The sequence below is a fragment of the Megalops cyprinoides genome, chromosome 1 (assembly GCF_013368585.1).
Source record: "Megalops cyprinoides isolate fMegCyp1 chromosome 1, fMegCyp1.pri, whole genome shotgun sequence".
Classification (NCBI taxonomy): domain Eukaryota; kingdom Metazoa; phylum Chordata; class Actinopteri; order Elopiformes; family Megalopidae; genus Megalops; species Megalops cyprinoides.
In genome coordinates, this window is record NC_050583.1 from 22,425,883 (window position 1) to 22,442,974 (window position 17,092).

General features: G+C 41.1%; 1 protein-coding gene across 4 annotated transcripts in view; it reads right to left on the reverse strand.

The window, feature by feature from the left end:
* ankfn1 (ankyrin repeat and fibronectin type III domain containing 1) overlaps positions 1-17,092 on the reverse strand; it is a 127,436-nt gene that overhangs the window by 7,268 nt on the left and 103,076 nt on the right. For all 4 annotated transcript variants that reach the window (XM_036546918.1, XM_036546926.1, XM_036546901.1 and 1 more), the window contains 9 exons: positions 13,008-13,105; positions 12,116-12,206; positions 11,303-11,410; positions 5,577-5,676; positions 4,707-4,839; positions 4,195-4,311; positions 3,317-3,532; positions 3,021-3,187; positions 608-758 (listed from right to left, as the gene is read on the reverse strand). In XM_036546918.1, the coding sequence (XP_036402811.1) occupies positions 608-758; positions 3,021-3,187; positions 3,317-3,532; positions 4,195-4,311; positions 4,707-4,839; positions 5,577-5,676; positions 11,303-11,410; positions 12,116-12,206; positions 13,008-13,105 (1,181 nt within the window). The remainder of the gene's footprint in view (positions 1-607; positions 759-3,020; positions 3,188-3,316; positions 3,533-4,194; positions 4,312-4,706; positions 4,840-5,576; positions 5,677-11,302; positions 11,411-12,115; positions 12,207-13,007; positions 13,106-17,092) is intronic.

Below are 17,092 nucleotides of genomic sequence, written 5' to 3' on the forward strand. Positions count from 1 at the left end.
ATCAGCAGAAAACTAAAGCGGTGCTATTGTCAGGCTTCTCTGGGAGACATATGGCAATGAAGTACAACAGCAAGATACTGGAAAATTTATGACATGAACAACTTTCAACAGAGCACAGAGCCCAAAATAAAGAGCTGATAAAACAGCACCAATGAGGCTTAAAGTGAAAGGAAAAGCACTCGGCCCTGCTGTGAATAAAAGCAATAGCCTCTGAGGTAAACGGAAAGGGCTCATCTTACAGCTCCTCACCCTCTGTGATTCATTTTGTCACTTCCAATGAGAAATATTTCAATTTAAAAGCTGAGGGGAAAAAAGTGAAAATAGAAAATGGACAAAAAGTTGACATTTCTGCTTAATGAGTTTTTTAGTTTGGTTTTCCACTGTTGAGGATAATACTTCGGGCCAAGCAGCTAAAAGAGGCCCCCTCACTGTCTCTGTCTGAGGGCGAGGAGAGGTGCCAGAACCCCTTCACAGCAGAAGACAAAACCTCACACAGCCAGCCTGCTGCATGCTGGCGCTGACAGACAGGAGGACAACCACAACCTGCAGCAATGCTGCAAATGCACACATGCTCAGAGGAGTACGCTCATCTTTGTGAAACAAGTACCTGGTGAAGAGGTAGATTGATTTGTTTGAGCAAGCCTTTTACAGCCATCTGGAGCTCATAGAAGAAGAGCGGAGTGTGGCAGTCGGCTGTCTGATCCACACTTTCCACATGCACCGGTCCAGACAGCCTCTGGAGCCAGTCCCACTCATCTCTAGGCACAGAAGGAGACACTTGGAGTAAGTAAACAGGCTGCACTTCTTTCCCTCTGACATGACTGTGTGTTTTCATATATCCCCAGAGCCCAGGCTTCTGTTATATCAGTGGAGCCTGCAGGATCAAGTACCAGTAGCGTCCCCCCATTTATCGGTATTAATATCTTGGCTGACATTGAGGGATTATAGTGGACTTTACAGAGGACCCAAGAAAGCCAACCAGTGGAATTAGTTAATGGTACATAGACAAAAGTGCAATAGAGACAGAAGGCAATTTGTCACTGAGGGATAACTACTTGACTTATTTATACTTTGTTAAAAGTCTGGGAAATGTGTATAATGTACTGTATTTCTATTTAGAACATATATGTATATGTTTCTGATATTTTTGTGGGACATCTGAGGCAGAACCAGACACTGTTATTTTTTTGTTTCTCCCTTGTTGAGTTTCTAATAGATCATATCGATGGAAACGCGATATCAGTGAAAACCAAGCTGATGGAACAGAAATGACTCTTCTGCTCCCAACTCACCGCGCAACACTGTGGATTGAAAATACATTTCAAAGGCAGTAAACTCTTAAGAATGAACGCCGTGCTCTTTCTCGCCACAGATGCCGCGCTGCACATGTTTGCAGCCTCTGTGTGCAGACCTGCTGCAGAGCTGCGTACACTTAAGAGCCGTGCAAGTGGGATGATCTGAGTGACAGATAAGGACTGAATGCTATGTGTCCCAGCACAGGGAAACACCAGCGTCTGTGGGGCTTGCTTGTGGAAACTGCCCCCCCACCCAGTTTTTCCTCAGGCCTGCAATGGGCATCACCTTGTGTGAGACTCATGTCTGAGACACACTCGGCTCCCGCTGGCTGCCACAGTCCCACGCACAGAAAGCAATAGTAAATTTTGTGTTTTACTGCCACATTGAGTGGCTGGATAATGTGCTCCCTGTCTAGACCTACCTACTGGGGTCAAAGTCGTGACCTGAGATTAAAATAAATAAATAGTTCATTTACAGAACAAAAACAAATAACATTTTTGTTTTGCCCATAAAAAATGTTCGTGTCAAAAAACTATGTGTGCATGCGGTGAGAAATCCTTGGGCAAAGTTGGAGCGAAGAGACCGTGTTCTCATTCTCCTTCGTTCCCCTTTCCCTTTCTCCAGTTGACTACTAAAAACACTCCCTCTCATCTCAGGGTGTTCTCTTTGCTGTCGCCGAGGCAACGAGCATATTACTGGAATAAAGCTCAACATTTAACCGATGCCTGCTTCAGGAGAATCTCCTGACCTGGAACGGCCACTTTTCTAAATATATAAACGCCTGAAATCAGAGTAAAATTCAATTAGGCATGGCGTTTAATTATACACTGTGTGCCTTTGCTTTTCTCCACTTTCAATGGGGCGACTCTGATGAGGAAAAAAGCGGTCGGATTTTCCCTCTGTCTTTCGCTTCACACTCTCCAATGTACACCCTGCGCTGTCTAGCCTCCAGGAATTCCTCACGCCACAGCCAACCAACATTGCACAAATACCTCTACCTGGCTGCTCCAGCCCTAGTTAAGAGGAATAATATCTGATAGTGCCCAAATACACAACTCCACGCGAAGGCCTTCCTTTTACAAGCAGTATCAAATAAGGTGGAATTCCTCAGGAGATGAAGCTTTTGGTGTGTTGACTATGACGGCTCGAGCCCGTGCTATAAAACCCTCTTCGACAGGGGACGCACACTGGAAAACGAGACTGCCTTTAAAATAATGCATAGCTGGCTGTTAGAATTCAGTAATCGAACGTTTCAACATCTGCACTGCAAAGAATGCTGTATAAAGGTATTTTGGAGGGACTAAATAGCATATATGTCTTTTTACGTTATGCAAAATATATCTCAAAATACCATCTCAATTTTCGATTTTGCAGCGTTAATTTAAGAAGTTACCATGACTTTGCCAATGACTTTGCCAAGGGTTAGTGAGTCAAACTACAAGATTTATGCCAAACTGTTAAAGTGAATTAAATACAATAAAAAGGCCAATGTTAATCCCTGTTAATTTAATTGCTTATATATAACCAAGATGCTCATTTTATGACACATTGTGCCAGGCTTTTTCCTGATTTTGTAGATGTCAGTAATAGTTGACTTATGTACATTTTTGGTTTTAATATGGACTTGGAAACACACAATACCCATTAAGTCTTTTTATTCGCAATGTACCCATAGATGTGTTTAAAAGGGAGAGGCCCTCTCTGATCCTTGGAGAGGATCCTACCTGGACACGTTCCAGTTGTCCCGGACCTTGAAGTGGCACAGCATGTTGGGGACTCTCTGCGGGACCAGCACCTTGATCTGGTCTACGGAGCTGCTGAGCTTCAGGTAACCCAGGTACAGCCCGGGGGAGAGGCGGTGCTGACTGCGCCTCTGATAGGCCAGGATGTCCTGTGGGAGCACACAGAGCACACGTCCCTCCACAACACTCTCAGCAGAGAACATCGCCATGGAACCTATGATGGAAAGGGACGTATCTACTAGAGGAGTTGGGGTGGGAACTGAGGGCGGGGTACACACCTGTATGGTGATGAGGAGGATGTCCAGGGCGGTGGGCTCCTCAGGCGTGGACAGGGACTTCCTCTGGCTCTGCAGCTTGGACACCTGCATCCACTTGCCGTTGAAAAAGGAGTAGAGGCTCTCCATCTCCCTGATGGTGACCAGGAGGACGTTGCCGTGCCGGTCTTTAATGGGCTCATAATAGACCCTGCCCAAGTTATGGGTGCCCAAGAGGTTCTGTAGGACAGCCAGATATATAAAAAAGGAAGAGCAACATTCAATACTACTGTGGCATTAAATATGGCACAGAAAAAAGAGAGACGCGGTACTCTAATGTGCTGACACCAGCCGAAAAGACGGGAGGAATTAAACATAAGTGGAAACTAGAGAGTTGGTAGTCTAGGCTCTTATTTCCTGAGGCATGTCATTTCACAGGCGGCTGAAGCGTTTGAACACTCTAGAGAGGCACGGCTTCCCTGTCACATTCTGAGCGCGTTGACTAATTGTTTAATTTCCCTCTCATAATGAGCTGGTAAGCAGATCCCCATTAGGGTCTGCCTTCAGACAATTCATTCTGATGAGAAGAGGAACGATAAGGCAGCCAGCAGTCTGGCAGCCAGCACACACTGTGTGCAGCACTCCACCCTATTACAGAAATATGGTCTAGCAGGGGAAATAGGTGTAAAGACCCCTTAACTCTGTTCACGTTTATGATAATGCTAATTTAAACAGGCATGCATACTGGGAATACCTAATCTGGCCTAAAATAAATTTAAAGACAGTTTAAGTCGGTGGGTTGGTTGAAACACAGAGTGATGGGGTGTGGAGGTATTGGCCTTGAATTCTGCTGTTCGGTAACCAAGGTAACTTCGGTAACCCGTAATAGTGCTCGTTCTGACCTGGAGCTGCCCGGCGGCGGCTAGCATCTTCTGGCGGGCCTGCAGCGTGGAGGAGGAGGACATAGAGGCCGACATGCTCTGCCGCAGCCATCGGACATCCTCCCACATGCAGGACAGCTGCCAACACAAAGCGCTGGTCACACCCCCTCCGCCGTAACATGAGCCCTGCACAGCTCACTAATTAATCTGTCAACCGGGAAACCCTGCTCTCTCAACCCGTGCAGTTAGCCTAACAGTAGATGCAGACTGCAGTAAAAATTACACATCAAACTGTCATTTGAAAAGCCTCTCCGCTAAAGTGGGAGTAAAATAAAAAGTGTTACACAAGAAATGCTCTGCTCCACATGACAGCGTGCCTAATATTATGGACCTTGGCAACATTAACACCACGGATAAATTCAGAAACAGTAACCCACTTGTGTAATATTTGTTATATTATCTGTGGAATGAATGTTTCAGAAAATCTTAGCACAAGGCACCAGACTGGTGCACAGCTATTGCCGTGGGCGTACCTTGGCGAACCACAGAAAGTCTTGCATGATGGAGCTGCTGTAGGAGTCATCGATCTCCACAATGGGGATCTGATCCTCATTGGTCACCAGCAGGCTATCCTTGTGATAGAACACCGCCGCCACATAGAGTCCCCTGAAAACAAAGAGATTAGGACCGTGGCTGATTTCATTACGCGGGGGGTGAGCCGTGCCAAGGCAAGCTGAAACGCAGTCTGGAGCAGCGTCGTTACACTCAAGAAAAAGGTTATGGAGCGAATAAACTGATTAGGTGAATCGTGCCTCGAAAGCAGAGAAGCAGCCTGGGAAGACATAACAATCTGGGATCACTGGTTCACTTTTCCAAAGAGGTCAGTGTACTGCCTGACTGCAAAAAAATACTGCAATCAAACAATAATGAGATAGGAACACATTAAACAGCTATAGTAGGGGCAAATAAAAGAACGGTCTTAAGGAGGAACATCGGACTTGACTTGCTGTTTAGAGAAATATAAGCAAATCAATAACAGTAAGAGATGCATGTATAAAGAAATCTGATTTCCCAATATCTGTCATCCCCAATCCTATAATGCATCAACTGTCAAAATATCAAGCCATCATTCTGTTACTACAACTGACAAGCCTACTGGGTTTGCTTACAGCTAGGGATATATGCCACAAATTTCCTGTCTGGGCAAAGGATCAATACAACTTGTCTCGCAAGATGCTTGCAAAAGAATCACATGAATAATATATTTGCTGTTCAATAATTAAACACTAACATGATCAATTTCATCATGTTTAACTGTCTTAATTGGTTAGTGCATGCCTTGTGAATGTGATTGTTTTCATCCCAGAACTGTACAAGCGCAAAATTAAAACACAAATTCTCACCTTTTAAGAGTTTTTACAAACTTATTAGAAGAATGAAAGAGATGTTTAAGGCTTCTGGAAACTGACTGCTTCCGACTTGGGTTCTGAAGTTTGGTAGTATCTGAAAGACACAGATGTAAAGACAATGTGAAGGACATAGAGTTATTTACATCACATCTTTTACAAGAAAAGAACTAATAAAAACAGTATAATGCAGTTCTCAGCAGATGCTCTGTACACAACTTTCTCCTTTACAGTATTCCTGGAAATCAGATGGAAAAAACATCCGCGGGAGTCTATTGAAAATGAATCCTGAAGTCGAGAAGACAGATGAAAAGCATTCCTCTATGCAGGATCAGAGCTAGAGAGTTTACAGCTCACAAATGGTCACAATGGAAGAAGGGTGTCTCTCTGATCATGGCTAATCAAAGGGATGAGAGCACAGGGAAATGGAAAGTCTGTGAAGGACTTCACAATATTATTTTGTTGAATAGTGGAGAAAAAAATGCTCGCTCCTGTTACTTCGATTTCACAGCAGGCTTACATAAAACATGCTCTGAAGGGCATTGTCATGAATCACCTAGCTTTTACATTTCCGGTGTACCATACTGACAAATACACATTACAAGAGAACGGAAACTGACGCAACAACGGAAAATAGAATGGCTGCAGATAATGTGTAAAAGATTTCAAGGTTCAAACAGCGAAGACACAGTGAGTGTAGAAAAAAAACAAACAAAAAACCCAGTCTGTTGCACTGGTTAAAAGAAAAAAAATTGTCACAGGCTTTGAAAGGGTTCAGTGCAGTTGAGTTCTGATTGACAAGTTATCTCTGGGTTTTCAGCTGCATATCTCTCAATTCAGGCAGTCCCTATCAGCACAGATTTTAGAGATTTCAATCTTCAAACGTCCTTTTCATTAAATTAAGCATCACGTAATTGCCCTGATGTAAACAGTGGGCAGACGGAGCAATTAATCCTGCTGTAAAGCTGTTTACACCATTAAAGTCATTGTCAGAAATATGTAATCACCATGGCTTGGTCACGCTACCTCAGCCTGGCTCTCCTGGGATGGGCTAAAGATTTTGTTGTGTTGAATCCATTGCACTATTCTGTAGAAACACACTGAGCCCAGGCAGACAAGTTCATTTAACAAATCCCCATCTTTTCACACAATACTTCCATACTGCCGCCATCATAAATGGTTTTTTGAAATTCTAAGCTCCCCAAAGGTGCCAATAATATATGCACTGAGAGATAGATTATGTTGTTATTGCAGCTCATCTTCAATCTCTCATACTAAACACCAAGTGACTTACAAGACAGATATTAAAAAAGAATCTGTCATGTTAGCAACAAGTTCATCAGTAGACAAGTAAATGCCGCATGAATAATAATTCTGCCATTCTATAACTGTTTGAAATGAAATGAACACATGGGTCTACATGTGTTTGATTCCATTATTTGAAAAAAAAAGACCAAGTAAAGATTTCATGATATTTCAATGACATCTAGACTTTGACAGTAACAGAGTGAGGTGTTACACTCACTTCAAACTTACATTAGATGCAAACATCAAATACAACTTATGCATTTAGGATTCCTTAAATCGGTTTGCTATTTCACATACTCTTCTGTGATGTGTTTGTTATGCAATATCTCTGTTTTGGTTATTTGTTGAGTGAGGAAATAAATCAATCATCTTTCATAGGCCATTATGCCATTTACAAATTGTCACAGAGAGCTTACAATTTAATTCATGGCAATGCTGCAGGTGACATAATATGCAAAATGTTTTAAAAATGTATTAAAATGAAGATGGCTTTTACAATCATACTACGCTGTCTTATCTAAACCAGTAAAACACTTAAAACAAAACTGTGGAACTGGACCTGCAAAAAATAATTAAATAATTAAATAAACAAACAACAAAAAATAGCTCATCAATTAGTCAATCCAACAAAATGCTGCACTGTATCCAATAAGTGTATCTATCACATTCAACATCAATCTGGTGTCCAGCAAAGGAAATCTGTGATAATCAGAATAATCTAAATGGACTTCAGACACATTTTTTAACACTTCAAAAATGGAAAAAATGTGGTCGGGAAAGCTGCCTACAATAGCAAGTGCTAGTGTGTATTTCATACCTCTCATTTAGAATCTATATTTATTTCCTGTCTAGGAAGCTAAATGGTTTTGACAAGTGGATTACATGACATGAGTGCATATGCCTGCTATGTGGCCGAAATGTCGCGGCAAATAAATATATAAATGTTTTTTCATTTATGAAAATTTAAAAAAAATGCACCGCCTTTGATTAATGAGGTGGCAGTCCATCTGTCAACTTCACAAACAAAACGTAACCGTACAGTTGAGTACCGAGAGAGGGAACATTAGCAGAAGTCAAGGTTTTGAGGGGGGAGAGAAAGGAACATTCTCCATTTTGTAGTAATTTAGCACAGGTCAACAGAGTCTTTTCAACACTTGCAAAGGTAAAGGACTCATCTGTAATGATCATGGGCAAGACTTTCCAGGCCTTTCTGACAGAAGCTGCTTATAGAGCTGTGCAGAGAGTCCCTGTCTGAGCCAGCTGGGCTGGGGGTGGAATGGGGGGGGTTGATGTGTCTCAAGCAGGAACACAGGGTGCTGTGTGTACCACACACCCCTTAGTCTGTGAGCAGACTCTCAGCTCCACATATACACATCATAAATTAAGATAACCTCTCCTTAAATGAATGTATTTTTCTCAGGGTTTTATAGTAGTGTCATTGTACAAGTACTGATTAATTTTTCAGATTTATTTTCAAACACTGGCTCTCCAAAAATAAACTGTGTAAATAATAAAAAACATGCACACACATATTTATTGTATAAATATACAGCGTGATATATATCTTTCCTTATGACAACTTTATAAGTGTAAGAATGTTTTAATGATTGCTTTTATTAATATTTCATCAATTAATTATCAAAGCTTAATGGCAAATGTCAAAGCACAAATTTTAGTCAAGCTTTACTGCAGAGATATTGAACTGAAGGAGTACAGCTGTCTCCCTCAGTCTTTTTTCTACTGATGAAAATGATGCTGAAATATTCCTAAAACAATATGCACTGAAACCTGATATGTTTTTTCTACTATAGTAATGTTTTTTTAATTTTGCACAAGACAGGGTTACAACAATTATACAAGACAGTCATAGTCATCATTCAGCTCCCGGGAACCACTGCTTAAAGTATGAAGTAAGTGTTTTTTTTTTTTTTTTGTCAGTGGGAGGCAGTTTTCTGTTTGGGAGTGTCTGTCCAATGCTTGAAATGGCACGAATGAGAAAAAAAAAAGAAAACGAGCCTAATTTTCAAACAAATAAGGCCTTTTATATAAAATCAATTATACAGTATAGTTTGTGAGGCTGGCGGCGCTCCCTCTGACATCATTAGTGTTGACTCATAAACAGATGAGTGATGAACACTTTTTCTTCATGTCAAGCAAAGTCATATATAGTTTGGTACTGAAGTTAGTGTTTGTGAGTGCTGGGCTACTGTCAGCACCAGAAACAGCGGACCTCTATCCCCGTAGCCACCAAGTGGATTAGGAGCCGGCGCGGGGCCAGGCTTGCCCACAGACACAAGACGTCTGCTTCAGCCTATGGACGCTGGGCTACATCGTGCCCACCTTCCTTTCAGGAGGTGTTTTTTGCCCTCCTGTGATTTACAAAGCTACAGTGTATGGGTGACATGCACAGCACATAAACGTACATAATCCAAAATGGATAATTGCATTAAAACATTATTTATGTATAAGCATTCCCCCGCGCGTACGGCTTGTTTGTACAACAGGGCAGGCAGTGAGTTGCCTCTGAGCTGAAGACGTAGGGATAACACAGAGAGAAAGAGCATTCATGCTTCTCTGGAGGCAGTGCTTGGGTAAACTCTTATTAACTCGCTTCATTTATTCACTTGAATGTTCACTGAATCAACTGCAATCAACCGCAATAAGTGAGAGCTTACATGGAAAACACTATAACATCAGGAGAGGAGTCTCAGACTGCTAAAACAAGACTCTCTATGCCCATTTACACTGAAGATGTATAAAAAGCTACCAAATCCAGACACCCCCACCCCCCTCCCCCCAAAAAAAAGACATGACTGATCTAGAAGAGGTGGAGAAATGACATATCCTGAAGTTGTCAAATATACTATCAAATCAAGTCTGTACAACAACAAATCACTAATACTATTCATAGCATAGGAGGTCTGAGTGTTCTTGAGTTATTGCACTTGATATGTTATTAAAGTTGCTCTCTAAATTACTGACTGCCAGAGCTTTAATTGAAAAGCTGTGAGTAATTCTATCTCTCAAACTGCGAATCCATATCTTGAGTTTATGCAAATCTTTTCAATATCAGCATTTCAGAAAATTGAATCCAATTTGTCTAATTAACTTTAAGGAGAGTCCAAAACCTTTTAACTGGAAATATATTAGCAAGGTATTGCATGCCCACATGCACATGCGCACACACACTGTGAAGCAATGCTATTGGATACCGTTCACTCACAATGCTTTGCATTACTTGCATTGAAAAGGTCAAGAACAATTTAACCAAACATTAAAATAGATCTGGAATAGTCCTTTACGTCAACACAATTTCACTTCACCCCAAGCATTACATAAGGTATCTGAAAAAAATCATCACTAGACTGTCCTACTGTTATTATTTCACATTTACATATCAGTAGGATCTTGACATTATCCCTGGAACAATTTACAGATCTTAAACAATGAAACTGGGTTTTTTTCTCAAACACAAAGCCTTGGTGCCCTTTATTCCTCTACTGTAATTCAGAAGTGGTGGTCTTCGGTGAAGATTAAAGTACCTCATGATCAAACTATGAACTATGAACTTGTGAAGGATTCAATACTAGTTGTGATTTTCTCATTAATGAATTTCTTGCTCTTTTTGAATATGCTGTCAATATAATATTGTATTGTGCAGTGTTACTTTCTATTACGTAAAATAAGATTGGAATTGCTATTGATTTTTAAAATATTTTTGGGATAAGTACACATTCAAAAATACAGTCAAATTACAGATTTCCATCCCTGAAAGTATTTTACAGTCCTCTATGTTCTGTCTGTAAGGAAACAAGACAGACAGGAATGGCTGTAGAAGGGGGAGGCAGGGAATAGGCTGTCTATGACATCACTCCATTTTGGGGAGCTTTGGAGGTGTCCAGCTCAGCCTGAAAAGAAGACTTCATATAGTACACATATACCAAAGCCAGGGACACCATCCTACCGCAGGGTTTTTGGGTATGGTGTATAAACAACATTCACTTATTTTTTGACAATCCACTGCTCCTTGACTGTCTTATGAAGCTGCAGCATATCTCTTGTGAGGTTAGACAAAGGGGCGTCATACACTAGGGCAAACAGCATTGAATTATTTGATGATTTCGACTTGACAAAGCGAAGCCAGGAGAGTGTGGATACCAACTTATTTAATTTATGGACAGAGATGTGAGAGAACAGAGAGAGAAGGAGAGAGAGTGAGCGAAAGGGAGAAACTGAGTGCAAGAGGGAGAGGGAAATCCCAGGCAGAACCACGGGAAGGGTTAAAGCAAGACAGTAAAGTGAATCCAGATGTGCCAATATTAATAATATCTCTTCCTGATGAATGGGGAGGTAAAATTACAGGCGCCAGGGAGGCCCCCGTGTGTAGCCCTGCCACCCAGACACGTCCCCCTCACCTCCGCAGCTGTAGTGCTGGTGTGTGGCTCGGACCTGCTGCAGCAGACGCTCCATGGCCTCAATGTGGCCTCGGTGCCGGGGTTCTCGGCCCTCAGACTCCTTCCAGTCTGTAGGAGGAGAAGCAGAAGGGAAAAAGCACCATTCACACATGGTGGCCTTCCACGGAAGCGCATCACGGCGCAAACCCCATTTGTGAAACGTCAAAAACGATCCTCGGTGCAAGCAATCACAAGGCAGCTCGTAATGAACTTTGTGAACTCCTCCCAGAGTGTTACAGTGCTCTTCACAGACAGCCTTGTAGAATCACTTGCAATACTTTTTTTTCTTCAGCCGTGAAACATTTGAAAGCCACCTTTTTATTTCACTGCCTACTCTGTATCAAGAAAAAAAACTCCCAAGGCTGAACCAAGAGAAAAGAAGAAGCAAAGTCTAGAATGAATCGTGACAAACAAAAACAATACAGGGCAGGTTCTTCAAGGATGAAGCTTTCAGACACATTTATTAGCCTTGAACATTTTCAGTCTCCTTGGAGTTAAGTTTTGAGCTAATGTTAAAGCTGAAGTCATCCTGATATGAAAATTACCTTTTCACTGATTAATTAGCCAATGTCAACACTTAGCATGGGTATATAAAAATTTAAATATCTGACTGTTTTTTGTTCTTTAATGTACTGTATTTTAACTCAAGCTATACTACCGTATGTACAGTCTGTGGTGTAGCTAAATGTTTCTTTTCACGAATACATATAAGCTTTAGAACAAAGAGAGAAGGACTATTCTGTAAATATTTGCAATGATCTATGATGAACTTACTAGATGGAGCAGCTGAAGGAGGGAAAGATGGTTGTGCTGGACCCCAGCCCTTCATATTATAAGCGGAGACTTGGACATAATAGACTCTTCCCTGTCCAGAAAAACACAGAAGAAAACTGTATGTAAAAACGTACTTCAGGAAAGTCTGCTGTGGAGGCAAATTGTTGACAGTATGCATGTTGTGCACCTACAAGTTGAAATGGAACCCATCTGCATGCCAACCTTTTGAGATGAACAATAATCACTTTCACAGACAGCATCGATTGCCTGCAGAGTAGCTGTTAATGGAGTAGTAATGGGTGAGTTACTGCAACTGGACTGTCTGTATATGTGCATGCTCCTTAGCACGTATGGCCTTACTCTCTGTTCTGTTTTGGTAGACGGTGAACATAAGGAGAATGCAGAGGGGACCACTGTGCAGGGTTTCTTCCTGCCTGGTGAGAAATGAGCACAGATCCTGCAAAGAGGCCAACGCCCGGCCCTGGAGCTGCCGCCAAAGTGCAGCTCAGTCGCCTGGCCCCTGGTGCGGCGGTCGGGCAGAGTTCCGCAGCGCGGCTGGCCCCAGCGCTGTTGTCGGAGTGGAGCTCCAGCGGACGGCTGGCCCCAGCTAGCCAGTGAAAGATTACATGGAGCGCCCCTCGCTCCCCGCATGAGGCCAATCTCGCCTGATCTCTCCACATGACAACTTACAAAAATGCTTTATGCTGTCTACGTATTCCTTTGTGTATTTCAGCTCATGAATACCAGACAAATTACGCTTAATGACTGGTGGCTGCTGCCAGAGGAATGGCTGATTCGCTGTTATTGCCAAGAGTGCTGAATGCAAATGTCAGAGGCCACCCCCACCTAACTGATTTGAGGGAGAGGGGAGACTGAAGAGTTTGGCATTTACCGTGGAGAGCCCTGTGATTGTGCACCTCAGAGACTGCAGATTATCCAGGATCAGTTCTCCAGCCAACAAGGAGAAGTCCTTCAAACAGCTCCATTCCACTGCAAGACAGATACAGGAAACCCATGAGCATGCAGAGGCAGAAAACACCCAAGGCGTCAGGACGTGGATGATGAACATCACTGTTGCTATTCAGACACAACACTCACATAACTCCACATTCAAAAAACCTGATTAGGCCATCACGCCTCATCTACCTCAAACTTGTATAATGAGCGCATTAAAGTTCATAAGGTACGATTCCTGAATTGATGCAGGACATGCTAATTCTTAGTGGATATAAATTATTGTAATTTAAACAAGCATTTTGACGAGGCAGCTAAGAGAGAATCCTTTGTACATATTTTTTGCATGAGCAATAGCTATTCGGATATTATTGTTAGTCTGAGTAAAAAACATATTATTCAACTCACATTTTTCTTTAACAATGTATGTACAAAAATGCATAATGATCAACTCTTTCATGGGACACTGAATTTGTGGAGGCCATTCACAGGGTGTTGACTTTGGAGATAATTCATGTATGAAAATAAATCCATGCAGTGTTATTTGAAAGCCTGGCAGTTATCAAGACTTTCAAACTTGTCTGTTAGGGCCTGTGTGTTGGGTCTGTGTGCAGTAAATCAGTATTCAGTCACACATGTGTGGTGTATTGCACTTCTGGCCTCCTCATGCTCTCATGGTCACCACCAGGCTCATCTCTAACCTGAAGCAGTCACTCAGTGGGACAATCACTAACACACTGACACTACTGCAATTTTTGGAGTGGACCTGCAAGCTGAGGAAACAGTTGAAATACAGTGAGTATTGAAAAAAGGAAATCACACACCCACACACACAGTACACACACACATATATAATAATAACTGTCTCTGGAAAGGTCAGTGTATGGGACTGTGCACAAATCTTGTAAACCATAAAGGTTGGCTTTGCCCGTAGGTGATGCTACAGATGAGACAATGTCTGTTACATAATCAAATGACTAAATTTGATACAGAGGAGGAAGGCTTAGAAAACACCAATTGCTCTGACGTCCTAAGCTGAGATCACCAAAAAAGAAGGTGTCAAGGCACCATCCATATTCAACAGGAAGCATTTGACTGCTGCAGACAACCACATCAACCAGACCTATAGCCCTACACCGACACTGCCCAGCTCCCCACTGTAACCATGGTAATGGACTGCTAAATATAGATCGAGGCCATGGGGGGAAAGAAAAAAAAAAACAGAATAAGGAAAATTTTCCATAGTCAATTTAGGAAAACGACTACAAAGACATTAAACTAATATAAGACATAATTTTACCAATAAATGACCAAATAAAAATTTGGCCAAGCTGTGCATTAAAAAATTGAATTGCATTCTAATATTCTCTGGCTACCAAGATTGAATATTTAAATATTTGAGCCCCCAAGCACAATAGGTCCAGGTCTTTAAGTGTAAAGAATGACTTGCTGCAAAGAAATCTGCATTTACCAAAACCTTCATGCATAACACCACTGAATTATTTTCCATAGGGTGCATATGCTGTCCTTGAATCCTTCCAATAATGAAAATGAATGAGACATATTCTTCCTTTATGTTATGAATTTATTATAATGTACATACATTGCCACACAAGAAAGGTTCCAATGGCTGAGAATCATGGATGGGCCGGCAATCATTAGCAGCAAGAAATTAAAATAGTTTAGGAATGTCTAAACTGAGCTGGTGGTCAAATATAAAATCCAAACGTAAACACCCTAAAATTCGAATTCATAAGTAAAGGGAACACATAACTGCCACACGTACCTGTGGATAGCTTCAATCTAAGAAGGAAGGTCACCAATGAATACCTCCTGAATCAAACAACTGCATGTCAATGATGTAAGAACACTTGTGTCCTCAAAAACCTCACAGACAAACCTAAATGGATCTATTAACAAGCTGTACCTGTAGATAACTGGGGATTTCATGCAGATGTTAAGGAACACTTAACACTATACACCACAAAACAACATTGATTACTGAGATTAAAAAAAAAGCCTTACTGCACAACAAAAATTGGGATATGATGGTGACATTTTAAATACCTATGGTCCACATCGAAATTGCTTCCTCGGTCTCAAGAATTTTACCACATAATTCTTTGGCTTCCATTTTAAAAAAATCCTTTGACCCTGGCAGTCCATTGCTGTAATCCAAATCAACAGCTGTTGTTTGAATCGATAGTTTGTCCTCAGCTACCCAGTGCTCTTTTTTATATTGAGCTTCTTACTCTCCACTTTTGCTTTAAATGTCTAGAGCACCTCCTTGAGAGACAAGCATTTAAAAAAGCATATACTCCTCTGAAGACCTTCATAAAAACCTAGAAAGCCATGCCAAGTAAAATCTGAATGAATGGTGTTTTCACCATGGACAAGAGAGACAAGAAAAATCAACAACAAATGTTAAGAGACAGATGTAAATGGTACCCACTGATTGAGGAAACCATTGCAGACACAGTAACAGCTTGTCCTCATATATCCTGTTTTTAATGCACTTTATATTATTTACCAGGCAAAACTAAAGAAGAAATTTAAGTAATGGTAACTAAAGAGTTTATGGCATACTCTCACAATTAGAAGTACTTATCATTTTGTTATGATGGTCTGTTGTATTTCAGTTTGTATCATTCAACAACCACAATTATATATCATAACATTTGTAAGCAGAAGCTAAATGAATAAATTACAAACATAAATAATATTTCAAGCCTAATGCTAAAGTTCACTGTTGTTTAAACTTACTTCACAGAGCAAATATATGCCACAAGATTCAACACTATGATACATTCTGACAGGATGACTACCTTTGGATATCCAATAACAAACCAGCTACGTTCAAGAAGTTTTCATTAAATGACTCGGATTTACTGGTCTACATATACAACAGGGCCCTTTGAGCGTGGACTCAACAGGATCAAGTTATCGCATGCAGCCAAAGTGTCTGCAGAATGGGGATCAGGGAAAAAAGGACATCAATTAAAAACTGGAGCTACTCTGATCCCTCTCCAAGGAACTGTTTCTACTCCCATGCCACTCATCACAATGTTCCTCTCCTCTTTAATGACAGATCTGATCAATTCTTAGTTGAAGAGGTTTCATCCTATTTCATTGTTGTATGTTCAATGTTTGGTTCCATGTGTATTGTCTTGTGTACTTTTTAATTTTCAATTAATAAGTTTAATTAAACATTGCCCATGGGCTACATTGCAGTTACAGAGTAACTTGATGTTTCTGATAATTACGCCCAATGGAAAGGTAAAACAACCCTGAAAAATGGTGTCTGGAAAATTCTTTGTCACAAGGAGATACTTGCAGAATTCTGTGACAGGTCAGATGCTTTGCAATCCCTGGGTGAATGATATTCATTCAGTGAGGCCTGTGAACACACCATATAAAGATATGGAGGTGAGGCGGGTTAATCATGGCAGATGTGCCAGCAAATCTGTAAAAGGCAATGCATTTTTCACTCACAGAATTTGACCATCTTGTAACGTGGATCTCAAGCATGGCTTGGAAGAGTTGTTCAGATAGTGAGCTAGGGATCAAAGAAATTCCCTATCAGCATGGGGGCTATTCAACTGTGAAATTTCACTTTTTCTGAATAAAAGGGAGCAGCTTTGAGAAGGAGAGAGAGGATCAGTGACCTCAGGGCCTGGAGCAAACAACAGCTCAGGGGAGAGGAGAAAAGCAAACAGCTGCCTGTCTGCATGGTGTACATTTTAGCCAACTGTAGGTGGATTAGCACAGAGACACTGAGCTTAAGATGTTTAACTTGTCTCAGGAACCAGGAGTGTGGATCTTTTCAACTTTTCAAAGGCTCAAGCTGTTGCATTATTAAAGAAAACAAAATTTGGAGGAAAATGTGTGTGTATATATATAATATATATGTATATATGTGTGTGTGTGTGTGTAAATGCTTGTGCTTGTATTTGTTTTAAACTAAACTTAATAAAATGTTAAATGTTAAAATAATGTCACAATAAAATGTTAATTAAATGATTA